Source organism: Pygocentrus nattereri, chromosome 12 (genome assembly GCF_015220715.1).
Source record: "Pygocentrus nattereri isolate fPygNat1 chromosome 12, fPygNat1.pri, whole genome shotgun sequence".
In the NCBI taxonomy this organism is placed as follows: Eukaryota; Metazoa; Chordata; class Actinopteri; order Characiformes; family Serrasalmidae; genus Pygocentrus; species Pygocentrus nattereri.
Window position 1 is genome coordinate 37432787 of NC_051222.1, and position 27239 is coordinate 37460025.

At 40.6% G+C, this 27239-nt stretch overlaps 2 protein-coding genes across 3 annotated transcripts; one reads left to right on the forward strand and one right to left on the reverse strand.

Moving 5' to 3' along the window:
* Positions 1–1898: 1898 nt before the first annotated feature.
* Positions 1899–3194, reverse strand: LOC108415494 (zinc finger protein 239-like). The gene is made up of 2 exons (XM_037543342.1): positions 3131–3194; positions 1899–2803 (listed from the first exon to the last, which is right to left on the reverse strand). Exons 1-2 carry the CDS (start codon positions 3192–3194, stop codon positions 1899–1901), a joined length of 969 nt encoding a protein of 322 aa, XP_037399239.1.
* Positions 3195–9772: 6578 nt separating this feature from the next.
* On the forward strand, positions 9773–22519 carry LOC108411406 (NACHT, LRR and PYD domains-containing protein 12-like). Of its 2 annotated transcripts, XM_037543139.1 has the most exons (12): positions 9773–9887; positions 12086–12190; positions 12291–12518; positions 13864–13899; positions 14359–16162; positions 16666–16839; positions 16916–17089; positions 17633–17809; positions 19900–20070; positions 20189–20235; positions 20385–20957; positions 21148–22519. In XM_037543139.1, the coding sequence occupies exons 1-11, from the start codon at positions 9875–9877 to the stop codon at positions 20939–20941; spliced, it is 3486 nt and encodes a 1161-aa protein (XP_037399036.1). In that variant the 5' UTR covers positions 9773–9874; the 3' UTR covers positions 20942–20957; positions 21148–22519. The 2 variants fall into 2 exon arrangements, with proteins under 2 accessions (XP_037399036.1, XP_037399035.1); XM_037543138.1 differs by having other exon boundaries at positions 20385–22519.
* The last annotated feature ends 4720 nt before the right edge of the window (positions 22520–27239 follow it).

The window sequence follows — 27239 nt, forward strand, 5'->3', positions numbered from 1 at the left end:
TCCCTGGCAGTCAGCGATCCCTGGTGGTCAGCGATCCCTGGTGGTCAGAGATTGTTGGCAGCTAGCAATCCCTGGCAGTCAGAGGTCCCTGGCAGACAAAGGCCCCCAGCAGTAAGAGATCCCTTGCAGTCAGAGACACCCGGCAGTCAGAGGGCCCCTGGCAGTCAGAGATCCCTGACAATCAGGAACACCAATCAGTCATAGGGCACTGGCAGTCAAAGGCTCCTGACAGTCAGAGCCCCTGGCAGTCAGAGATCCCTGACAATGAGGAAAACCAATCAGTCAGAGGGCCCTGGCAGTCAAAGGCTCCTGACAGTCAGTGCCCCTGGCAGTCAGAAATCCCTGACAATGAGGAACACCAATCAGTCAGAGGGCCCTGGCAGTGAAAGATTCCTGACAGTCAGAGGGCCCTATTAGTCAGAGCCCCTGGCAGTCAGAGGGCCCTGGCAGTCAAAGGCTCCTGACAGTCAGTGCCCCTGGCAGTCAGAAATCCCTGACAATGAGGAACACCAATCAGTCAGAGGGCCCTGGCAGTGAAAGATTCCTGACAGTCAGAGGGCCCTATTAGTCAGAGCCCCTGGCAGTCAGAGGGCCCTGGCAGTCAGAGGGCCTCATGAGTCAGAGCCCCTGGCAGTCAGAGATCATTGGCAGTCAGCAATCAGCATTGAAGCATGCGCAAATACGTTGAAGCATGAGCAAATACGTTAGCTTTTTAAAAGACTGAATCACTAATTTTAACAGTATAAAACGAGAGGTTAAAGAAAAATCAATAAAGGTACTCATCCTCAAGACCAAACTAATCTTAGATAATGACTGCCACCTTCTGGAGATCAGATACAAGAATAATACACCAATTCAAAACATAATAAGCTTAATTTTAACTATTGAACTGCAAACGTTACAGTATTCTACACAAATGAAATTGAGACATTAAAATGTGTCTGTGTGTATATATATATATATATATATATATATATATATATATATAAAATACAGTGTGCTTCAAAAGTACTGAACTATTTTTCACTCAAACTTACTTTGTATTGAATTTTTTGTATTGAGTTAAAAGAATTACAAAATAGAAGCATTTTATTAACTACATTGTCAATTTTATCTGCGCCACTGACCATAAAGTTTCAGTTTGTAGTTCTACAATAGAGACTGAAATCCATCTGTTTCTCTGCATACTTTGTTACCCTGACCCCCACAGAGCAGGAATTATTTGGGTGGTTGATCACTCCCAGCACTGCAGTGACACTGATGTGGTGGTGGTGTGCTAGTGTATGTTGTGCTGATACGAGTAGATCAGACACAACAGTACTTCTAAAACACCTCAGTGTTGTTGCTGGACGGAGAACGTAAAATATACAGCCAACAGCGTCCTGTGGGCAGCTTTCTGTGACCACTGATGAAGGACTAGAGGATGACCAACACAAGCTGTGCAGCAGCAGAGGAGCTGTCGTCTCTGACTTTACATCTACAAGGTGGACCGACAAGGTAGGAGTGTCTAATAGAGTGGACAATGAGTGGAATCAGTGTTTAAAAACTCCAGGAACACTGCTGGGTCTGATCCACTCACACCACGACAACACACTAAAACAACAACACCACATCAGTGTCGCTGCAGTGCTGAGGATGTCCCACCACCCAAATAATAAATGCTCTGTGGGGGTCCTGACCATAAAAGAACAGGGTAACAAATTGTGCAGAGAAACAGATGGACTACAGACTGTAACTGTAGAACTACAAAGAGTTAATCGGAGTGATAATTGGAGGCTGTCATCTCCAAAATGCCTTTGAACCCTCGATGATGTTAAGACTTCTTTGCAGCATTTGTTTTCTGATGGTAATTAAAGTGTGGCAACTGAGAGAAAGTCTTTCCACTGACACTGAGAACACTAGTAAGGCTTTTCTCCAGTATGTAATCGCTGATGTGTTTTAAGGTTAGAAGACTGAGAGAAGGCTTTCCAACACTGAGAACACTGGTAAGGCTTTTCTCCAGTATGTAATCGCTGATGTGTTTTAAGGTTAGAAGACTGAGAGAAGGCTTTCCAACACTGAGAACACTGGTAAGGCTTTTCTCCAGTATGTACTTGCTGATGTGTTTTGAGGTTAGAAGACTGAGGGAAGGTTTTCCCACACTGAGAACACTGGTAAGGCTTTTCTCCAGTATATAATCGCTGATGTTTTTTAAGGTTGGAAGAGCAAGGGAAGGTTTTCCCACACTGAGAACACTGGTAAGGCTTTTCTCCAGTATGTAATCGCTGATGTTTTTTAAGGTTAGACGACTGAGAGAAGGCTTTCCCACACTGAGAACACTGGTAAGGCTTTTCTCCCGTGTGAATTCTTTGATGCTGCAACAATGACGATGGGCTGGAGAACCACTTTCCACACGAGGCGCACTTGTAAGTCTCTCCGGTGTGAATTCTCTGATGCTTTCTAAGGTACTCTGAGCATGTGAAAGCCTTATGACACTGAATGCATTGGTAAGACCGCTCTCCAATATGAATCCTCTGGAGAATTCTTGTTGCGGTCCTGAAGGACTTGCTGCACTTAGAGCACTTGTGAGCCTTTTCTTTAATATGCGTCACCTGATGGGCTTTAAGGTCTGACCATTGGTAGAACTTACCACACTCTGAGCAGGGACAAGACCTCCTTCTGTTCTGTTTACCATGTCTGTTGAAGTGAAGTGAAGATGAGGAAGATTTCTGAGGCTTTCCTCTTCTGCTCATCCCTTTCTTCTGAATCTTTTCTCCATTTATACATCTATTCTCATTGCTGGGCAACAACTGGCTTGGCACATCTGTAAAGAAAATAAGACAAGTGTAGTTCATTAAATCAAGGGCTTAATTAGGCATGAATTTACCCAAAATAGTTTGATTTTATTAATTTGGCTGGATTCAGGAATGCTTTTTATATAATTGATGAAACTACTGATGAAATGTAGTCAATAAAAACATCATAAAAAGCTTTTTCTCCAGACTATGACCAGTTTTTCTCCTTACTACATATGTTAAGCCAGTCACTGCACTGCTTACTGCACCCCACATTTTGGACTGCCTAAAAATACACTAAATAGTCCAAAATTAGCATTAAGCACGCTTGGTAGTAGTTTTCAAACTGCACTTACTGGTATAGACATGGTTGTCAGGGTTGATCAGTTTCTTGCAGTCCAGCAGCTTCACTGAACACATCTTTAACTATGTCTGCTGGTCTTCACCGCTGAACACAGTGTTGGACATCTGCACAGTGTTTGCTTCATGCTCACGCTGTAGAGATCCTTCCTCCAGCTCCTGAAGCGTTAGCTGCTTTTCATTTTCACAAACAGCTTCTTGGATCTCTGTGGTGGTCTGTCCGTCCATTAACATGAACAGTCAAACTGAGTTCATCCTCCAAACCCTCCATCAAGGACCGCTCTCTACCATTCTGCCCAGTAGAAGTTCTTTGTTCTGAATTTAGTTCCTCTTTAAAAACGGCTACCAAGCTGACTGCGTCCAGTATATGTAGCTCTACATCAATGTCTTCATGCTCAGGCCTAAATCCTCATGTGAAAGCTGTAAAACTCAAAGAAACATGTGATTTATGTTTATATGTAATTTAATTATGTAATTTCATTTATAGCTAAACTGCATCTAAATCTAAAAAAACTGCCATAAATTCATTAATAGGACTACTAGCAAACCAAATTTATGTCTTTTCTCGTGCAAGATTCATGGGATCAGTCTGTGCCAACTTTACTAGAGCCTGATAGATTACATCAAAAAAATCAAGCTAAATTTGTCCAATTCATGCAAGAATGTAAAATTTCAAAATTGTGCTCTGTAGTGAGCTGTGAAAGTTTTTTACAGAATCTTAATCCTGTCTTAAATACTGAGTTTAACTGCTTAAAACAATGACTGAACTGGTTTATTACTTGAACATAAATACACTTGGTAATACATTCCCACAGCAGGTTTGTTCACTAAAGGATGCACGTTTAATGTTAGAGTTCTCAAGTGCTGTCTTCTGATACTCAAAGCTCAAACTAAATGTATTCCCTGTAGCGACAATGATAAACGATATTTTTATTAATGATTTGGGGAGATCATCTTTGTCGGGGATAGGCTCTTGCCTCAAGTGGAGGAGTTCAAGTATCTCGGGGTCTTGTTCACGAGTGATGGTACAAGGGAGCGGGAGATTGACAGGCGGATTGGTGCTGGGTCAGCAGTGATGCGGGCTCTTTACCGGTCTGTTGTGGTAAAGAAAGAGCTGAGCCATAAGGCAAGGCTCTCGATTTACCGGTCGATCTACGTTCCCACCCTCACCTATGGTCATGAGCTTTGGGTAATGACCGAAAGAATAAGATCGCAAATACAAGCGGCCGAAATGAGTTTCCTCCGCAGGGTGTCTGGACTCTCCCTTAGAGATAGGGTGAGAAGTTCAGTCATCCGGGAGGGACTCGGAGTAGAGCCGCTGCTTCTTCACGTCGAGAGGAGCCAGCTGAGGTGGTTCGGGCATCTGGTTAGGATGCCTCCTGGACGCCTCCCTCGGGAGGTGTCACAGGCGAGTCCACCTGGGAGGAGACCCCGGGGAAGACCCAGGACACGCTGGCGCGACTATATCGCCCAGCTGGCCTGGGAGCGCCTTGGAATCCCCCTTGGAGAGCTGGTGGAAGTGGCTGGGGAAAGGGAGGTCTGGGCTTCATTGCTTAGGATGCTGCCCCCGCGACCCGAACCCCGGAGAAGCAGAAGATAATGGATGGATGGATGGATTTGGGGAGAATATCTTGCTGCAATTTATCTCACCAATTTTTGTGACTGCGATTCAAATGCAATTATTTTCTATGAATTAATTTCCAAGCCTGTTTTTTGGCCAAGAAGACCAGAATATCCTTTTCCTGGCATGAAGCTTGAAACTGCAAAAGACTACCAGTTAGTTGTGATAGCACATATACAGCAACTGCTTCTGATCTGATCTAACTCAAGGGGCAGCAACCCAAATGACAAGAACAGACATTTGGTCCTTTTAATAAAAATCAAACCACTTCGGGAGCTGCAACATTTTATATTCATTTTAGTGTCTTGGCTATAAATATGTCTCAATATGCGCTAATGTACTAGTATAGGACAAAAATATAATACAAACAAAATGCAAACTCACTTTGCTCTGCTTTAAGCTTTAGCTCAACTGTAGCCACTTTTCTCACATCTCTGGCAGGAAACTTTTCTTCAAAAGTAGAACAGTTCCTTGTAAAAGGTCTAACGATCGACTTTTTACAAGGTTGAAGTCAGCTTCTCATTCTCCAGCTTCTTGTACGAATTTTCCTGTTCTACCTTACATGGTGCCAGAATGTAACTGCTGTATCGTTTAAGATGGAATGGGACAATTCAAACAAGAAGCGGACTTCATCTTCACGTTTTGGTGTTCGACAGCTTCTCTTTACAGATTAAAAGTGTCAGGAAACCAGCTGGAATGATTATAAATGCAAATAAATCCATGCAGCTCCATTCAGGTCGATGTTGATCTTAAATTTGTAGGCTACTAGGTAGGCAAGATTGTTGTCTGTGTTGCTGTGGTGATCAGTAAACTCTACTGCTTAAAATTGCAATTTCAACATAAAAATGTTTACGATCGATTATAATATAAAAACGATCTTTCAGCTGTAGCTCAGTTTAATCATTCTTAAAGCAATTAAGCTCAATAATAGAGGCAGCACATGCTTTTCCATGATAATGTAATAAAATCATCATCCCTCTGAAAACAATGGTTCTGCCTGTTACATCTGCAGTAAGTACTCAAAGGTTATTTCGATATTTTTATTATATTTAAATGTATTTATTTTAGTGAAATAAAAAAATATTTTAAAATGCCTCCCGAAGGATTCCAAACAGCAGAGAACGGTGCTTGTTTTGGTATAAAAGACTGGAGGGAATCCATGAGGAAGGAACGTGGAGAAACATTTTGAATGACATTTATTTTGACTTGGGAAATTTGTGGCACTTTTAGATGGATTTTTGTAAAATGGATGTTTAGCAACTGTGCAAATACAGTAGCTACAAATAGAATATAATATTTTGCAGTATTTTATAATCACTATATATAATGTTTTACAAAGCCATATCTAACTGTGCAGAGTAAAATACAACTGAACTACAGAAACCATGAATCGGTGTGTGTGTTCTTACACGTCAAGCAGACCTACTGCACACGATCATTTTATTAATTTAGTATAGAAACTGTTGAAGTGTAAAGTAGAACTGAATTTGACTCGGCAGCCTGCTGCACCACCTGCACCTCCATTTAACCTACATTCTGAACACAAACAGTAGAGGGCGATGCTGACTGGCCTCTTCCATAGAAGCACGAATTTAAGAAAACCAGCAACACCCTCTTTAAAACCTATAAATATTCACAACAGGTACATTTTAGAGGGAAAACCCAAAGCTGCTCCTTTAAAAGGGAACCTTTTGGCATAAAGACTGACCTGCCCTTCAAAAAGATCTGTCCAGACAGAACTAACACTGACCTCTTTCTGAGACTCGCCCTGCTCCTTCCACTTTAATCTATCTTCCAACGTCACCACCAGCATCCTCAGCTGAGTCAGTTCAGTCTGGAGACCCTCCAGGTTGGAGATGTCCACCATGGAGAGGTCAGTGGCCACCGACTTGGTGCAGGACATCTCTGAAGCTGGTTTAACACTGAAGTAATTAACAACTTACGTTAAGCATGTTAACTTATTGCACTCTTCAAAAAGAAGGTGCTTCAAGGGTTCTTCAGAAAAAACAAGAATGTTCAATATAGAACCATTGCACAATTAAGGGGTCCTTTGCATCATGAAAGTGTTCTTTAGACTGATGAAAAACATGCATGAATGTACTGTAGGCAGTTCTGTATAGAACCTTTTCAAAAAGGGTTCTATATAGCACCCAAAAGGGTCTATTAACAACACCATAACAACAGAAGAACCTTTTTGGTGCTATATAGGTTCTTCTATACAGAGCTATCTACGGCACATTCTCCATCACTCTGAAGAACTCTTTCATGATGCAAAGGACCCTTTAATCAGGCAAAGGGTTCTTTGGGTGTTCATGGTAAGACATTTCAACAAAGGGCAATTCGCCATCACTGACAACAGACTTTATAGTCCATTTCTTATATACTGAACTATAGAACCATGTTCTTTACTCTAGAACCCTTGAAGCATCATCTTTTTTTTTTTAAGAGTATAGATAAACAAAACTGAATCCTTGTCTTTCAGTGCCCTGCTAAAAAGGACTATTATAACCATCAGATACACAACCTGCTGGGTTTTGATTTCTAATGGGAACTGGCAAACTCCACACAGAGGACCCCGGTCACCCGGCCGGGGAATCGAACCGTTGACTATACGTTGACTAATTCTACTGATTATAATTAATATGAACAGTGTGTGCAGTGAATGAGGGGGAAAGCCCAGTAAAGTGAGGTGGTGTTGTGAGGGGGCTCTGCTGGGGTCACCGCGCTGACGGTGTAAACTCAGATTAACAGCTCAGTACTAAACTCACTGTTTCATGGTGATAATCCAGTTTAATTTAAACGTTTAACTTCCAAATAAATAAATAAGCGAATAAAACAGAAGTTTGTATTTATTTCACGCAGCTACTGAGTAATCTGCCTTAAGAGGAGACAAACTTAACTCAGACAGACAAACGAACCCTGCAGGTTAAGAGGTTAGCTACACGGCTAGCTAGCTTAGCTAACCTTCCACCACACGGCGGTCACAGCGGGTCTCATACACACCAACGGCTGCAAGCTAGCCGGCCTGACTGGGCTCATTCCCGGCTGCTCTGCCTCCTGCGGCCGGTCTAAAAGCTCCTTTTCTCTGTTTAAATGCGCAGCGGGGCCATTTCTCTGGTCTCTGTCCACAAACCAGCCGCCCTCCTCCTTCGCCGCCAGCGAGCTAAATGCTAATTAGCAGCCGCGGCCAGTTTTCCAGTTACCGCGCGAGGTGCCCGCGAGTCAGCTGGCCTTCTGATTGGCTCCTGAAAACGCGCCATTTCCATGGAGAGGTCTTTCCTCTGAACTGTCTGCGAAAAAACAGGCGGACATTGTAAATTAGACCTTTATTCGCCCTAAAAAGCTTCCTGCTGTGTTAGAAAGACGCTGCCCTGCTGAAAAAGGCCCATTAGAAGCCGTTAGGATTAAAACCAGAGAGTTTTGCTCTCTAATTGGCCGTGGGTTCCACTACAGACCACTAGCTTCCTGAACAGCACCTTTAGATCTCATTAATAAACCATCAGGTGCGTTTAGAATCAGCCTTTGGTCACCTGTTAAACCGTTAGGATCGTCTACACGGTGATATCAACCCATTAAAAACGCCAAAATGCACTACAAAACCATCAAGAAGCATCAGGAACACTTGATGGTTTCAGCTAAACTTTATCTACACAGGCAGAACCAAATGTCCACCGTGGAGAGGCCGCAGAGGTCAGTTCGCCTTTTGTGGCTTCATGACTGTCCAGTTGATCAGTCTATTGATCCCCTGAGAAATTCTTTCTGAAACCTAATTGAATGAATGGATGGCGACATCTGCTGGCGAACCCGTCGAAATGCATCGTCAAAACCGAAAACAAACTCACAGATTAGTGGAACAAATGAATACTTTATACTGTATTATATTTATTTATAGTCTTGCAATAGACAGATATGAATGTGTCTAGAATAAGCAGGCCTTCATATCAAGACAGGCTGTTATTTTGTCCCATATGGGAAAAAATGTATTCCCAAGATATTTGTTAGATATTATTTTGCAGTGTATCCCTGATAGCAAGAGGATGGTGGACCACAGCCGGCCCGCTGATGGTAAAGCTGATGGTTCACTGGCGTTTGGTCAGCGTTTTCCTGGCAGCCCACTGATAATTAATCAGAGTATTAGACAAAATTCCACATAGGTTGAAAACTAGATATTTCTTGTGTACAGGGCAGTAATCTGGGTGGTCCGATAGTGGACCAGTAGGCAAACAGTCAGCGGGGTGCCGACCTTATCGAGCCAATGGACCGATATATGCTGCTACCTGGGGCATGAAAATGGCCCAAACATTTATTTGTTAAATATACTTTTAAAATACATTCATTAGTATCAGTCATTGTATGTTCAGTTGTGTGTATTAAAGGTTTCAGATGTATCTAAACGGTGTTGTCTTCTATGATCTGCTCTGTACTTTACATTGACCAGGTACGTCTGCAGTCATACTCTCACACACAGTGTATTTTATATTCATTCAGATTCAGAGTCCTTTATTGATCCCAGGGAGAAATTGCAGTAAAAAACAAAGCGGCCATGCTGCATCGACATGGGGAGTGGGTGAAAGCAGCGCTTTCACGGCGAAAAAACAGACCAAAACTCTCTCTACTCGCATGTTTAGAGAGGGCACAGCTTCCCTAAATTGCCTCATCAAAATAAATAAACTATTAAAAAGGTAAAGAAAAGTTCATGACATGAACGGGAGCTGCTGTAACAGGCAGCATGCACTTGTTTATATAAACAAGACATCAGATCAGACCTGCATGTCAGAGTATCCAGACCTACAGCACTCGCTTCTGTCCTGTTAGAGGATCAATAGATCAGATTTAAAGTCCAGAGACTGGAATATTTCTAAGATTTCATTTCTAAGGCCCCGTCCCATTTCTTCTTTTTCCCCCTCCCTGCAGATATTTTGACTGTGTTTTGGTGAAGGGCAGCCGGCTTAACCACAGTAAACAGTCTGAGTGGGAAAACGCCCTCTGACGTCTGAGCCTGTGAAGTGAAAGCAGTCTTTAAGAGGCTCAGGAAGAGTGCGAGGACGTTTCAGAAGTTGTTCTGCAGCAGAACGCTGTAAACTCTCACTGGGACTCTGGAATGTAGTCACTCAGGAGGATGATTTCAGACGGTGAGTACTCCGAACAGTAGTAGAGGGAAGATGAAGTGGATCCGCCTGCAGCTGGGGTTTCTTTTGAATGTTTCCAGCTTGTGCCCTGAATGATCTGTGCTTTTGCTTCTTCTGCAGCGTCATGCTGTTATCTTGGTATGTAAACGGTATGCCAAGAAAACAAGGAGCCGCCTGCGTGCGCTGCTGTTCAAACTCAGTAAATCGGTAGACTGCGAGTCACTGTTAAGTACATTTTAAAATCAACTGCTGTGCTGCTCCTTTGTGCAAACTTGTCAGAGAATGTTAATGTGGCCTGGTTTCCTCTCAGTGTTTCTTTTTCCGGCTGTTATGGAACTTTCCTTTAACTGATATGGCCACACCTTCTGGTTGCACAGTGTAGGTCATGTTATCTTATGTCCTGAGGGGTCCCCAGTAGCGCAAACAGACACACACACACACACACACACACACACACACACACACACACACACTTTGTAAGCCGCTTTTCCCTCAGGGTCGTGGATCCAGCAGCACTACATTTAAAAAATAAGATGTAGGTAAAAGGATTTTTCAGCATTTTACATAGTGCACTGCACTAAATCCAATTAAATATGCTTAATTATGCTCTCCTGGAGTCAGTTTCAGGTACTGATGATGTCCTGGATAGAAAGAAATACGGTGTCTAAGGATGCACATTCAAATTCATGTCAGTATCAGCAGAGCAAGTTTACTTATATAGCGCCTTTCATACACTGCGGTCATTCAAAGTGCTTGGCAAAAGAGAGATGGTTCAAAGAAATAAAGGAGAATAGAAAGTTAAAACATGGTGAAAACATGATTAAAACTATAGATATAAAAAAGAAAACTATTTAAAAAAAAAAATTTAAAAATAATTGCCTTAAGAAATGTCAGCATCAGGCAGCTGATCAGATTTAACCAATACACACACACACACACACATTTTCTAAGCTGCTTCTCCTTCTGGGTCGCGGGGGTTGCTGGAGCCTATCCCAGCAGTCATCAGGCGGAAGGCAGGATACACCCTGGACAGGCCGCCAGTCTCAACCCATTAAGTTGCCTGCAAAGGTTTGAACGCTTCTGCTCAAATTGCATGTGTTGCTGATTTTCTAAGTGAAAATATGTTAACACGTCGTCTACAGAGAACAAACTTAAATATGGCACTTTTCTGCAAATTCTAGTGCATGATCTCTATTTATTAGCTTATATTAATTAATATACACTCACCAGCCACTTTATTAGGTACACCTTGCTAGTAAAAGGTTGGACCCCCTTTTGCTTTCAGAACTGTCTTAATTCTTCATGGCACACTTTCACCAAGGTGTTGGAAACGTTCCTCAGAGATTCTGGTTGGTGATTTGAGTTCCTGTTAACTTTCTATCATCTGGAACCAGTCTGCCCATTCTCCTCTGACCTCTCACATCAACAAGGTGTTTTCGTCCACACAACTGACCGCTCACTGGATATTTCCTCTTTTTCTGACCGTTCTCTGTGAACCCTAGAGATGGATGTGCGTGAAAATCCCAGCAGATCAGCAGTTTCTGAAATACTCAGACCAGCCCGTCTGGCACCAACAACCACGCCACGTTCAAAGTCCCTTAAATCCCCTTTCTTCCCCGTTCTGATGCTCGGTCTGCACTTCAGCAAGTTGTCTTGACCACCTCTACATGCCTAAATGCACTGAGTTGTGGCCGTGTGATTGGCTGATTAGCTATTTGTTTTAAGAAGCAATTGAACAGGTGTACCTAATAAGGTGGACGGTGAGTGTATTTGTTTATGTATTTTATTTTCATGTTTAATTTTTTTCCCCAATATGTTAAATTCATGTAGTAAATAGTAAATATCTAAATTTGCCTGATGTTTGAACTTATTTTCACTTAGAAAATCAGCAACACGTAGAATTTGACCAGACATTTTCATACAACTATACAGTGTATCACAAAAGTGATCACACCCCTCACATTTCTGCCGATATTTAAATATATCTTCATGGGACAACACTGACATACACCCCTAAATGTCCAAATTGAGCACTGCTTGTCACTAACTGCTTGTTAGTGTTACTAGGTCTCAGGTGTCCATAGGGAGCAGTGCTAGGGGTGTAGTCTCTTAGGGGTGAATGTGATACACTGTAACTATGCAGTTCATGGGGCCCTAAAGTCTGGAGTTGGAAACTGAGTGTTTTCCCTCTCTCTTCTCAGTGACAGCTGTTTGCCCAGAGCTCCTGCTGGCTTGTCTGGTGATTGTTCTGTCCATTTGGTTCTGGAGAAGAAGAGCGCAGCCCACAAACCATCAGCACTTTAAAGGTGACACAAGGCTTTATTTTGTCCTAAGTAATCAATACAGGTGGTGACATGGATGGAGTATAATTTCCAAAAAAGTACAAGATTTATTTTTGTTCTCCAGATGCTAACAAGACACTGACACCTATAACAGTGAACCATCAGCATCCAGATCATCCAGAAGTGTGTCCTACTTCAGTACAGAGAACTCCAACTCCCACTGTAGTTCATCCTGATGGCTGCACTGTTGTTGCGAGTGCTAATAACAGCAGCACTGTATGTACTCCTATTCTCAATAGCAACGTCATCCATGGCCAATGTGTTTTCAACTTCAACACCAATTCTGGAAAAGGTATGTTATTGTTGCTGTATCCGTAAAGGGACACACATAGGACACAATCCATATTAGGCCTGTCACATTATTATATAATCACCTGCTTGCAATTATTCACAGTTATATATGTTCACAGTTATTTTCTACTGTTGTCAGATTTCACAATCATGGTATTCACTGTAAAAAATAGAATGTGTGATAGGCGTATATACTTTATTTAAGATAAAAACAAAAAATGCATTTATTGAGACATGTTATGGGTCTTACAAAAACAGCAAATATTATAACTTCTGCCTGATGCTGTAATACCTTTAGAGGGCAGCAGTGAGTAATGATTGTTTAATTAAGCTTGAGCTGTAAGGAGTAGAGGTCGTAAAGGTGGATGACTTCAAATATCTTGGGTCAACCATCCAGAGCAATGGACAGTGTAGAAAAGCAGTGAAGAAGAGGGTGCAGGCAGGATGGAGTGGATGGAGACGGCTGTCAGGGCTGATGTGTGACAGAAGGATAGCAGCAAGAGTGAAAGGGAAGGTTTACAAGACAGTAGTGCGTCCTGCTATGATGTATGGTTTGGAGACTGTGGCTCTGTCTAAAAGACAGGAGGCTGAGCTGGAGGTGGCGGAGATGAAGATGCTGAGATTTTTGTTGGGAGAGACAAGGATGGACAAGATTAGAAATGAGCAGATCAGAGGGACAGTGAAGGTGGAGCAGTTTGGAGATAAAGCCAGAGAGGCCAGGTTGAGATGGTTTGGACATGTGTTGAGGAGGAATAGTGGATATATTGGGCAAAGAATGTTGGAGATGGAGCTGCTGGGTAGAAGGAGAAGAGGTAGACCTCAGAGAAGGTTTATGGATGTAGTGAAGGTGGACATGGAGATGGTTGGTGTGAAAGCAGAGGAGGCAATGGATAGGGCAAGGTGGAGGCAGATGATCCGCTGTGGCTACCTCTAAAGGGAGCAGCTGAAAGAAGAAGAAGAGCTGTTTGAGTTGAGCTACACTATTGACAACTTGGAATCAAGATACTGTATGTAATTGGCCAGTTTGCCCACAATAGGCTAAATGGTTGCACACAATTACCAAAAAAAGGCAATTACATTTTTAATCACAATTAATTAATTAACAATTAATCATCAGTTAAAATGTAATGATTGTGATAGGCCTGATCCATCCACGAAACTATTGGTTGACACTAGATAGGAGGTGTCAATTTCATTCGTACTTTGTTCAGTGGAGATTTGTTAAAGTAGTGGCTGTTCATAATAGAAATGGGTCATACAATAATCCTCAGCACTTGGTTTGTGCAGATTTTGCCTGCTTTTTGTCATCTTTCTGTCAACCTTGATTCTTGCCATTCATTTCACAGAACCTGGAGGAGCAGATGCAGCAAAGATACACTCAGGTACCACACTCATGTTTGCCATACTGATTCTAAAACTGAACCCAAAGTTTTGTCTAAAATACGTTGTCTTTGTCTCCATGAGAAATCTTACCCATATGCATTTGGTAAAGCAATGCACATTTTATCAGCTGAGATTGCATTGATCCAAACGAGGTACCTGGATCAAGCTGATGTCAGTAGAAAATGCTGGAGCAGATATCAGAGTGCAAAGAAAGAATAACTGTGATCCAGTTCTGCAAATAAATCTATCCTAAATAGCTGTAGCTCATCTTGTAATGTGACTGGGCACTAGATTCACTGTTGTTTGGGGCGAGGACTGCCTTGACAGTTACTGCAGGCTTCTATTTTGTTACCTACAGACCTGAATATGTATTTCTTTTTGATGTTGAATAAATTAAGCAACTATGTTTGGTTGATTATTTGTTTACCCATTACATTGCTTCTCTTTGTACCAAACAGGTGAATCAATCCTGAAGAAATTCCTGGAGACTCACAAAGCCAGTATGAAGAGGAAAACTGAGTGTATTTTTGAGGGAAAGAAAGATGCAAAAAATAAAATACAGCTAAAGAAGGTGTACACACAGCTCTTCATCACAGAAGGAGAACTTAACAAAGTCAATAATGAACATGAGACTCTAAAAATTATGAAAGACAAAGCATTCAGGGTTCACAAATCTCAGGAGACAGCAATCAGCTGCAATGATATTTTCAGTTTAGCACGGAAAAATGATGACCACAGTAAAACAGTGTTGACCAAAGGCATTGCTGGCATTGGAAAAACTGTATCCGTTCATAAGTTCATTCTTGACTGGGCAGAGGGAGAGGCCAACCAGCACATAGACTGCATGTTCCTGCTTCCGTTCCGAGAGATTAACTTAATTAAAGATTCAGAGTTCAGTCTTCATGAATTGTTGCTGGAATTCCACCCCGAATTGGAAGAAGTGAAAGAAGCCAAAATGTATGAAAATCACAAGCTTGCATTCATTTTTGATGGGCTTGATGAAAGTCGACTTCTGTTGGATTTCAGCAGCAGGATGGTGACAAGTATTCATAAGACAGCATCTGTGGATTTGTTGATAACGAACCTCATTAAGGGAAATTTGCTTCAATCCTCAATGATCTGGATAACCTCCCGACCTGCAGCAGCCCACCAAATCCCTTCAGAGTATGTGAGCATGTTCACAGAAGTACGAGGGTTCACTGATAATCAGAAGGTAGAATACTTCCAGAAGAGAATACCAGATGAATCTCAAGCCTCAAAAGTCATCTCCCAAATTAAGGTCTCTCGAAGCCTCTACATCATGTGCCACATTCCTGTCTTCTGCTGGATCACGGCTACTGTACTTCAGGACATGCTGGCCCAAAATCAAGGAGAGAACATTCCCAGCACACTAACTGAAATGTACATCCACTTCCTACTTATACAGATGAACATGAAGAACCAGAAGTATGACAAGAAAGTTGAGCGAGACGTGACGAAACTTATGGAATCAAACAAAGAACTGATCCTGAAGTTAGCCAAGCTGGCATTTGAACAGCTGAAAAAGGAAAACATTATGTTTTACGAAAGTGACCTGAGGGAGTGTGGTATTGATGTCACGGAAGACTCTGAATATACTGGAATGTGTGCTGAGATCTTCAAACAGGAGTCTGTTCTTCACGAGAAAAAGGTTTACTGCTTCATACATTTGAGTCTTCAAGAATTCCTTGCTGCTCTCCATGTGTTCTACTCTTACCTGAAGAGCATGGATGATTTGCAGTTTTTCTTTGATGATGAACCTCCTGCTAACATTCAGTTGGATCTCTTACTGAAGAAGGCAATTGACAAAGCCATAGAGAGTGAGAAAGGGCATTTAGATCTTTTTCTGCGTTTTCTGCTGGGTATCTCACTTGAGTCTAATCAGAACCTCCTGGCAGGTCTGTTGCCACACACAGAGAACACCAAAAAGAGCATTGGTAAAGTAACACAGCACATCCGGCAAATGCAAAACAAGGGCCCAGATCTGTCACCTGAGAAATCCATCAATCACTTCTTCTGCTTGGTTGAACTAAAAGACAGCTCTCTTTACAACCAGATCAAGAAACGTCTGAGTGCAGAGGCACTTTCAGATAAACATCTCTCCTCATCCAACTGTTCAGCTCTGGCCTACATGCTCTTGATGTCTGAGGACATGCTGGATGAACTCAATCCAAAGAACTACAACACATCAAATGCAGCTTGCAGGAGACTGATCCCAGCTGTGAGATGCTGCAGAAAAGCCTTGTGAGTTTTAACATGTACTATCTCTTCAGTTCAATGTTCATATGTGTGTACATGTTGGTGTTGAAAAAAAAACGATTCCTTGTTTTCTAGTAGTAAACAACCAATAATGGCATACAACTATGCAAATATTGGCATGGTGACAATATTGTGCTCACTAGCAAAAATAGGTGCTTGTCCAATGATTTTGGCAAATTTAGCAGTGTTGATTTCAAGTGTAAAGATGTTCTGTAGTATTTTAAGTTTTATTGTGTAATACTGCTTCAACAAGGAGATATGCGGGGTCCATGGCTCCCAAACGAGCAATCTATTTTTTTCTACTGCCAACCTCAAAGGTAAAAGCTGGGAAATCTGAACTCTTCATCATCACTGTAATACACTGCCATTGTCACTCCAATGTAAAACAGAGTATCCATCTTGCCATAAACTGCTCATCGCCAACATGTAAACACAGCATTAGGCCATGCCATAATCTAATTGTGACTATTTGCACACTGCCATTACAGGTTTGCTGGCTGTGAACTTACTGAGAGTTGCTGTGAATGTATATCTGCAGCTTTGCAATCAGAAAACTGCCCCCTGAGAGAGCTGGACCTGAGTGATAACTACAGACTTGAAACAGCAGCAAAGCTGCTTTCTGATGGACTCAAGAGCTCATTTTGTAACCTGGAAATACTAAGGTCATTGTTATTTTTCAAACTAAACTCAGCCAAGTTATATCATTGAAATTCTCATTGACTTTATTTGCATTTTCAGGTTAGCCAGATGTTATTTCATCCATAACAGCTGTGCAGAACTGGTCTCTGCCCTCAGCTCAATTTCATCCTCTCTGAAAGAGCTGGACCTCAGTAACAATGACCTGCAAGATACAGGAGTGAATGAACTCCTTCTCGGGCTAGGAAATTCATACTGTAAACTACAAATCCTGAGGTAAGTATTCATAAGTTTGGTTCTTTCACTGGCCCATACATTGTTAATGCTAAATACATCCTCTTCTTCATGCCATATTGTTCAATTAAGGATAAATGAAAGTAACTGCTCAGTGTGGGCCTACATTTTCTTGATAGCAAAGGGTGTGTTGAATAAACTAAGGAATATAAGTTGATTGAGATTTAAAATATTCAAATAAAAATGTATTTAACTCTGACTTTTTAATTACTATTAATTGTGCAAGTTAAGCTTTGGTTAAATTGAGTTATGCTCAGCTTCCACTGCTAACATCACAATATTCTAGTCTGTTTCATAGACATCTAAGAATGATAAAGTCAATACTTAGACATTTCCACCACTAAGAAGCCCCAGCCGTATTGTCATTTTAAATCTTCTCTTGTCTCTACCTAGAAAAATATTATTTCCTAGGAGGAATCCATGCCAACATTGTGTCTTGAATTACGTTTCAATTATATCCTTATAGATTTCTGAAACTTTCATATGTGATTATTATACCTGAGTTTTGCAATGTTTCCAATCTAGGCTGGGCTGGTGTAACCTCAGTGAGAAGAGCTGCAAGTTCCTCTCCTCATTTCTTAACAATAGCACAGAGTCAAATCTAAGAGAGCTGGACCTGAGTAACAATGACTTGCAGAACGCAGGAATAAAACTGCTCTCTGCTGGACTGGAGGATTCAAAGTGTAGACTGGAGATACTGAGGTCAGTGCAGAGTTTTACTTTGACATGGAGTGTCCAATCCTGGTCATGGCAATCTACCTCCCTGGAGATTTCAGATCCAATAGATCCTCCTCAATGCTTTTATTATCTGAAGCAAGTGCGTTAGTTTATGGTTGGAGCTAAACTCTGCAGGATGTTACAACCCCAATTCCATTGAAGTTGGGACGTTGTGTAAAACATAAACAAAAACAGAATACGATGATTTGCAAATCCTTTTCAACCTATATTCAATTGAATACACTACAAAGACAAGATATTTAATGTCCAAAGGATAAACTTTATTGTTTTTTGCAAATATTCACTCATTTTGAATATGCTGCCTGCAACATGTTCCAAAGCAGTTGGGACAGGGGCATCGAAAGACTGGGAAAGTTGAGGAATGCTCAAAAAACACATGTTTGGAACATTCCACAGGTGAACAGGTTAACTGGAAACAGGTGAGTGTCATGATTGAGTATAAAATGGAGCATCCCTGAAAGGCTCAGTCGTTCACAAGCAAGGACGGGGCGAGGTTCACCACTTTGTGAACAACTGTGTGAGCAAATAGTCCAACAGTTTAAGAACAACATTTCTCAACGTGCAATTGCAAGAAATTCAGGGATTTCATCTTCTACAGTCCATAATATCATCAAAAGATTCAGAGAATCTGGAGAAATCTCTGCAAGTAAGCGGCAAGGCAGAAAACGAACACTGAATGCCCGTGACCTTCGACCCCTCAGGCGGCACTGCATTAAAAACCCACATCATTCTGTAACGGATATTCCCACATGGGCTCAGGAACACTTCAGAAAACCACTGTCAGTGAACACAGTTCGTCGCTTCATCTACAAGTGCAAGTTAAAACTCTGCCATGCAAAGCGAAAGCCACATATCAACACCACCCAGAAACACCACCCAGGAACGTCCTGCTTGTTTCAGCAAGACAACGCCAAGCCACATTCTGCATGTGTTACAACAGCGTGGCTTCGTAGTAAAAGAGTGCGGGTACTAGACTGGCCTGCCTGCAGTCCAGACCTGTCTCCCATTGAAAATGTTGGGCGCATTATAAAGTGTAAAAAATACAACAACGGAAACCCCGGACTGCTGAGCAACTGAAGTTGTACATCAAGCAAGAATGGGAAAGAATTCCACCTACAAAGCTTCAACAATTAGTGTCCTCAGTTCCCAAACGCGTATTGAGTGTTGTTAAAAGGAAAGGTGATGTAGCACAGTGGTAAACATGCCCCTGTCCCAACTTCTTTGGAATGTGTTGCAGGCATCAAATTCAAAATGATTGAATATTTGCAAAAAACAATAAAGTTTATCTGTTTGAACATTAAATATCTTGTTTTTGGTAGTGTATTCAACTGAATATAGGTTGAAAAGGATTTGCAAATCATCGTTTTCTGTTTTTATTTATTTTACACAACGTCCCAACTTCATTGGAATTGGAGTTGTAGATCTGCAGGACCAGGGTTGACCATGCCTGGCTTAGAAAATATATTTCTTAAATATACAAGCCCTGCCAATCTTTGTCCTTTGTATAGAATGGTTATATGACCTGAATAGCAGAAACAGATGCTTTTTAGACTACAAAACAAGCATGTTCAACTCTAAGAAGCTGTGCTCCTATTCTGAAGTGTGTGTGTGTGTGTGTGTGTGTGTGTGTGTGTGTGTATATATATATATATATATATATATATATATATATATATATATATATATATATATATATATAATTAGTTGGAAAACAGGACCACAGAAAGCTATGGTTTTGAGGACTCTTTTTGGCAAAATGGCACTAGACCCTTTACACCACAAAGTCACATTTTATATCACATAGTAAAGTCACATAGTAAAGAGTCCACATGTTGTGTTTGACTTGTTGGTTTATGTCCCTGGTCATAATAAAAAGGATTTACCATATCATATGAGACATTATGAAGAAAAACTTTTGTTTTCCCATCATTTTTGATCAAAATATAATGACTTTTGCAACACTTGTCAAAGATCTTCTCAGTTTTGATCCACTGGGCAACATATACTGAAACGTATATAATGAATGGCATTTTGTTTTTGCTTATTTCCTGCAGGTTATCTGGTTGTATGATCACAGAGGAAGGATGTTCTTTTCTAGCCACAGCTCTGAATTCTAACCCCTCCCACATGAGAGAGCTGGATCTCAGCTATAATCACCCAGGAGGGTCAGGAGAGAACCTGCTGTCTGCTAGAGTGGAGGACCCACACTATAAACTTTTATTAAGGTTAGTGGTGTATTTGAGATAGCTCTACATTAATCAGGTGCAGTATATTTCCTTACTAATAACAGAGAGAAATTATTTTTACATTTTTAACACTATGCTCTATAATGCTTTGTTTCAGGATGGACCCAAAAGGTGAACACTTTATCAAACCAGGGGTCAAAAAATGTAAGTTCTTCTTTGCTCTCTCTCACTTTCTCCATCTCTCTGTCTATCTCTCTATGTCAAGTATTATTATTATTATTATTATTATTATTATATTTTACATAGAGCGACATAAATGATGTAAGGGTAATAAAACAATTTCTCCCTTGCAGATGCCTGTAGGCTCACATTGGATCCAAACACAGCACACAAACAACTCTGTCTATCTGAGGATAACAGGAAAGTGACACATGTGGACGAGAACCAAGATTTTCCAGATCATCCAGAGAGGTTTGAAGAATTTCCACAAGTGCTGTGTGAGGAGGGTCTGTCCGATCGCTGTTATTGGGAGGTCGAGTTCAAAGATTCAAGCCCTGAAATAGGCGTGACCTATCATGAAATATTAAGGAAAGATGAAGATGACATTGCTTGGCAGGCAGCCACAATTCAGCTTGGCATGAATGTATTGTCTTGGAGTCTCGGCTACAGTTCATCTGGCTACCATGCCCGTCACAATTCAGAGTACACAGACATACGTGCTTCTGTTTCAAGGTCAGGCAGAATAGGCGTGTTTCTGGACTGGCCAGCTGGTGTCCTGTCTTTCTACAGCGTCTCTTCTGATACTCAAACACTGTCCCGACTACACACGTTCCAAACTACCTTTAAGAAGCCTCTGTATCCTGGCTTCTGTGTGGAATCCGGCTCATTGTTTTTATGTCAGGTGGAGTAATTACAGTGATTGCAAGGTAATCCAAGACCTGTATTATCATCTAGATTATTCTTTCCTTTTTCTAACAAAATGAACAGCTTTAATGTTTAACATGCAGACTCTGTTCAAACACGGAAATCGTTTCAGAAAGAACTATTTCTTCATTTTTGTATCTTTTATACATTTTAAAATTGGAATCATTTTAAATTTGAATGATTTTCCCATAGATTTGGATGGTGGAATCTTGAGAACATCTGAACTCCAGCTGCCACAGTTGATGACCATATTTGAAATTTCAGGCAATATATCCTTACATTGTAAATATCTTAGCTTTTTTGTTAATTTATAATTCCTTATTTTGTTATTCTTTGTGAAGGACTGTCACGATTGGCCCCTCCCAGTCCTGTCCATTTGTTTTGGTTTAGCCCATGTGTATTTGTTTTAAATATAATAATAATAATAATAATAATAATAATAATAATAATAATATTTGACATAGAGAGATGGAGAAAGTGAGAGAGAGCAAAGAAGAACTTACATTTTTTGACCCCTGGTTTGATAAAGTGTTCACCTTTTGGGTCCATCCTGAAACAAAGCATTATAGAGCATAGTGTTTTTCCAGTCCTGTCCCTCATTTTCCCTTTGTTACTTAAGCCCTGTGTTTACACTTTGTCTTTGCTGGTTTTTGTATCAGTATTTGTTTGATGTATTGGTCTGAGGTGCTTTGTTTCTATCTCTGTCTGTGTAGTTTATTTCATGTCTGCCCCACGATCTCTCCGTATTGGCTCTTTGACCCTGGACTGTTTTGACCATGACCCTGGATTTGCCCTCAATAAAATCACTTACCTCAGCGCATGTGTCCGCTACCTCGCTCCTCGTTACCAGGACAATGTTTATATTTTTTTATCTTAAATTATGTTTAGGTTTAATATATAATGCCTATATAGTTAAGTAACAAACTGTAAAAAAAAACCTTAAGTACTTAACAAAGTTAATTACCTGCTTGTTAATTCTGTTCTTGTTACTTCTCTTTTTTCATTGCTGTCCCTTTGCTGCTGTAACACTGAGAATTTCCCCATTGTTGGACTAATATCTTGTCTTTATCGTTATCACAATGAATTGTGTCACAATATGCCACAATGCTTTTCTGAGTATCCCTGTTACATGTTTGATTACAAAAGGAGCCTAGCTAGGCCAGTTTATTTAGATTTAGAGCAATACAGTGTGTAAAATTTTTAATACAAATCATTGTATTTACAGTTTTTGATAGTAATTTCCAGTGTCACTACTTTCTCTGTTCCATCATTTTGTACAAAATGTTGCAGTTGTCAGATTTAAATGTGAAAAAGTAAACGTTTACATGCTAGTTTGGTATTTCAAAATACCAAAGCATTTCAAACAGTTAAGTTTCCGTGGTGCTTGACAGAAGCCTAGTCAAAAGTGGGTTCATCCTTAGTGAAGGTTACTGCAGCAGTATAGGAAGAATGTTCTTTTATCAGGAGAAAAAGAACTCATAATAGTACTGTCTGGAGTGCCTAAGAGTGGGACAAACTGAGAGAGATGAACATATACAGTTCGCCAGATGAAACAAGTAAGCTCACAAAACTCTAAAGGTCTACCTCTTCTTAGCAACCACTGTTTCTCCTGTTGGATTATTGGATGGAGTCTGTGGAGCAGGAATAGATGATATTTCAGTAATGGTACTGTATTATTAAGTTGTATAACTGTACTTCAGTGATGTTTTGAAAGATTGGCGGGGGTAAATATAGGGGTCACATACAGAGGAATCAGCTATACTGCTTTACACGATGGCAAGAAAATCGACCTCAGAAAAACACCAGAGGACAACTTCATTTCTGAGATGATAGCGGTGTATCTGGACTAGCCGGCCGGGACTCTGTCCTTCTACAGAGTCAGCACCAATACTCAAATCCACATATACACTTTCTGGATGAACTTCACAGAACGTTTCTACAGTGTGTTCAGACTGATTCTATCCTACTATGCTATGGTGTCCCTGTAGCTGACACAGTTTTTGTGGGTAGGCAATTTTCCTTCCATCTTTTAGCCTGAAAAGTCCAAATCCAACCAATATCCCTGCCCCCAGCCTTTGAAAACGTCCAAACTAATAAGATAAAGAAAGTGGGAACAATATGTGTTGGAGCAATCGAGTTTAGAAATGCATCTTATACTAAAATTTGAGCCAAAACATTTTTTTTTACCCAAAACCTCCCAAAGATTAAAAGCGTACAACAAAGTTTCAAAATCCAATATTGTACAAACAATTTTAATGCTAAATAAAATTAGAAAGAAGACCTTCAGCTGATACTCAGAACAACAGCAAAACAACAAAAGCAGAAAGGAGCATGCCACTGCCATCTGTAGGTTCAAAAGTGAAGAAATTGTTAATGTAAAAGTGTAAAGAATAACTAAAGACCATGAAAAATGGAATTCATTGCCTTAGATGACCAACCAATTTTGAGGACTGTAGATTCTGTTGGCACATGTTGCACATACTGTATAATTTTATATAAGAATGTTAATTGTTTTTTATGTATTGTCAGTTACAGACTTTATCAATAAACGATGCAATTTCTTTATCAGCATTTTTATTCAAAAGTATAAATAAAAAGGCAAGAAGACATCAGCTTTTTGGTTTTGAACACAAATTTTCATCACATTGAGATGTACTGAGTTATATTCTCAGTGGTTGGTGAGTGTAGTGGTTAACACCTTTGCCTTCTACACTGTAGACTGGGGTTCAATCCCCCACCAAGGCAAGCACCCTACACTATACCAATAAGGGTCCTTGGGCAAGACTCCTAACACCACCCTGGCCTACCTGTGTCAAATTGTAAGTTGCTCTGGATAAGAGCGTCAGCTAAATAATGTAAAATGTTCATTGTCTTTAAGCAATAATTGTTTGAGGAGCTACAAAAAACTCTTCTTTATTTCCTTTTAAAGTTTTTTGTTACAGGACCATTTAGCATAGCAGCTGTTTAATTTCTTTTATTTTTCTTTTTTATTTAGAATCTTTGCATGTGCACAGGAGACAACCTGACAAATTTGGGCCAGGCTCATTTTGAAATACCATTCGGTTTGTGCTTATAAACTGGCATAAATGAGATATGGATTAAAGAGTTGAACTGCATTTTTCTCTATAGTGCTGCTGTATCAAAAGAAGACAGTAGAGGTACAGCTGTCTGTTGTTCTCCTTGTTTGAACAACAGTTGGTAATGTCTGGAATACTTCTCAATACTTTTTTCTCCATATAGTTTCATAGGGTTAGCTTTATTGGCTTAAAGCACATGCTCCACTACACAGAACATCCAGTGCATCTTTGACATCTGTATGATGACATCTGGACACATCCCCACACTCTTAAAATAAAAAAATAAAGTTACCAAAAGACTTTTTAGTGAAACAGAACGTGTCAGACTCGTCTTTGTGTTTCTTTAAACTTTTTGTATTCAGTCAAATACAAAGAACTTTTATAAGATGGCTTAGTTTAAGTGTTTCGCTTACCTAAATGAGAGGCAGTCAAAGTGCCTGGCAGTCAGAGACCACTTGCAGTCAACGGCCCATGGCAGTAAGAGACCCCTGGCAGTCAGAGCTCCTGGCAGTCAGAGGCCCTAGCACTGGCAGTCAGAGACCCCTGGCAGTCAAAGGCCCATGGCAGTCAGAGCTCCTGGCATTCAGAGGCCGTTAGCAGTCAGAGACCCCTGGCAGTCAGAGCTCATCGGGTTTTTAAGCTTCTCCAGTACAAAACAGTGATGTTCAACAGCCTCCTCCTCAAGACCAAACTAATTTTAGATAAAGACTGACACCTTCTGGAGATCAGATACAAGAATAATACACCAATTCACAACATAATGAGTTTGTGTGATAGTGTAGTGGTTAACATCTCTGCCTTCTACACTGTTGACTGGGATTCAATCCCCACCTGGGCAAACACCCTACACTATACCAATAAGAGTCCTTGGGCAAGACTCCTAATACTGCCTTGGCCATTTTACATGTGTAAAAGGATCAAATTGCAAGTCGCTCTGGATAACATCGTCAGCCAAATGCCATAAAATGTAATCTTTAACTCTATTAAACTCTAAACTTTATAATATTCCACACAAATGAAACCAAGATATTAACATATCAATACTGTCAATGCAGATTTCAGTGCAACATAAATCTTTCTGCGTGAGTGCACTGTTTTATGTTCTGGTTTTCTCCACTCTAAGCACATCAGGAATAGCTGGATATTGAACTAATGTCTGACAGGTACAGATGTGTTTGATTAAGAAAACAAAGAGTTATTTTTTATAACTATCAGGCTGCAGGGCAGTGAGAACCACTGATAAGCACAACATAAGAGCAAATGTCCCTTCTTTATCTCCTTTGCGAAGGTCTGTCTTTCAAAGAGAAACCTGGTAAAAAAAAAACTGTAAATAAAATTAAAGTTAAAAAGTTTAGCCAAACCTAAAATAATGCTTGATAGTGTGTTAAAGTACACTTAAATTAGTAGAAAAAATCATGCAATCCTTTTGCCTAAAAAAATAAGTAAAGTTACTTAACAGGTTCAAGCTTAAATATCTTAATTTACAACTTTTGGTTATTTTCTAATTTTTTTAATGATTCACACTTCAGCAGTGAGTAAAGTTAAAGCCCAGTAATTATGAATCCTTTCCACTGAGCTGCTGTTCCAAGTTCACACTGGAACTAGCTAGATTAACTTCAGTCAAATATTCTTTGTTTAAGATACTGGCATCAATTAAATCAACTCCATTATATTAGAAGGACTCTTTTGTACAGCAAATAAATGGCTTATTTACTTAAACAGTATTCCAGTGAGTAGTGCTGTTGCCTCACAGTAAGAAAGGTCTGGGTTTGATTCCCGGCCGGGTGACCAGGGTCCTTTCTGTGAGGAGTTTGCATGTTCTCCCTGGGTTTCCTCCCACATTCCAAAGACATGCAGTCAGGCCAACTGGACGTGCTAAACTGAGTGTCAGTCTGCCCTGCGATGGACTGGTAATCTGTCCAGGGTGCATCATGCCTTCCACCCAATGACAGCTTGGATAGGCTCCAGCAACCCCCACGACCCAGAAGGATAAGCGGTTCAGATGGTGTGTGTGTGGTTTCCGTAACTATAAGGTTATTAAATAAACAAGCAATAGCAGACTGACATGAATACGTACAGAACAGAAACAAACTCATTCCTCAGTAGCTAAACTCATAGACACTAAACTCCACCCATTCCATTCTTCTTAACATCCATTGTTTTTCTGTCATGTTACCTTCCGCAATTCTGGCTTTCAACTCCGCCTCTTTAAAATTCTTCTTTTGAAGTAACTCCAGAGACTGGTAAGACACACTTATACATTCAGTTTTAATTTAACACCATTTCATTAAAAAAAATGAATGCAATTAATAATAATTATAATTATAATAATAATAATAATTGTAAAGGTCCTAAAAAAAGTCTACATCAGATTCATGATGTCTTCTTAAAGTGCAGAACGGTTCCCAACACATCCCAGATAAGAAACACTGGGGAATGTCAGGATCTTTGGGAAAACTAAAAGCGGGTTTTAAGAAAAAATTTCTTGTGCTTTCGCTGGTGGTTTTTGGCTTTCTCATGTTTAAACTTGGAACTGGTTTTGTGGTTTTCGAATTCTGGCTATCCCTGGTACCTAGTTAGCTTCATCCGCGTTCGTCTCTCTCCTGTCAAGCATAACAGTTTGTTCTTTTCATTCAGAAGAATAAATGAAAATGCAACTGAAAAATGTTTTGTACAAGAATTTGTGTCTCAGTGAAATTTACTGATATATATTGTCTCTAAATACTGAGGAAAAACTGTTTAAACACATGCTACAACTTTATTTTTCCTTCTTAGTTTGGTATCTCTTAGGGATGGGTCAGGAGAACAGGTACTAAATTGGTATTGGTGCCTGACTGGTCAGTCTCAGAATATTGATAAGCTTCTGGCCAAACGGTGCTGTTATCAGTATTTATGTAACGTTATCCCTGGTAGTCGGAGACCCCTGGGCAAGCAGAGACTCTTGGCAGTCAGAGACCCCTGGTGATCAGGGACACCTATCAGTCAAAGATCCCTTGCAGTCAAAGGCCCCTGGCAGTCATAGAGGTCCCATGCAGTCAGAGACACCAGGCAGTCAGAGGACCCTGGCAGTCAAAGGCTCCTGACAGTCAGAGCCCCTGGCAGTCAGAAATCCCTGACAATGAGGAACACCAATCAGTCAGACGGCCCTGGCAGTCAAAGATTCCTGACAGTCAGAGGGCCCTATTAGTCAGAGCCCCTGGCAATCAG

Excerpts from the sequence above, each read along its gene's own strand:
- LOC108411406 (XM_037543138.1), top strand. Across the intron at positions 17,090-17,632 it reads TGTAAACTACAAATCCTGAG|GCTGGGCTGGTGTAACCTCA; the intron begins GTAAGTATTCAT and ends TTTCCAATCTAG. Across the intron at positions 20,071-20,188 it reads CACTATAAACTTTTATTAAG|GATGGACCCAAAAGGTGAAC; the intron begins GTTAGTGGTGTA and ends GCTTTGTTTCAG.
- LOC108415494 (XM_037543342.1), bottom strand. The coding sequence starts at position 3,194 with ATGTGTTCAGTGAAGCTGCTGGACTGCAAGAAACTGATCAACCCTGAC. Across the intron at positions 2,804-3,130 it reads TGACAACCATGTCTATACCA|ATGTGCCAAGCCAGTTGTTG; the intron begins GTAAGTGCAGTT and ends TTTTCTTTACAG.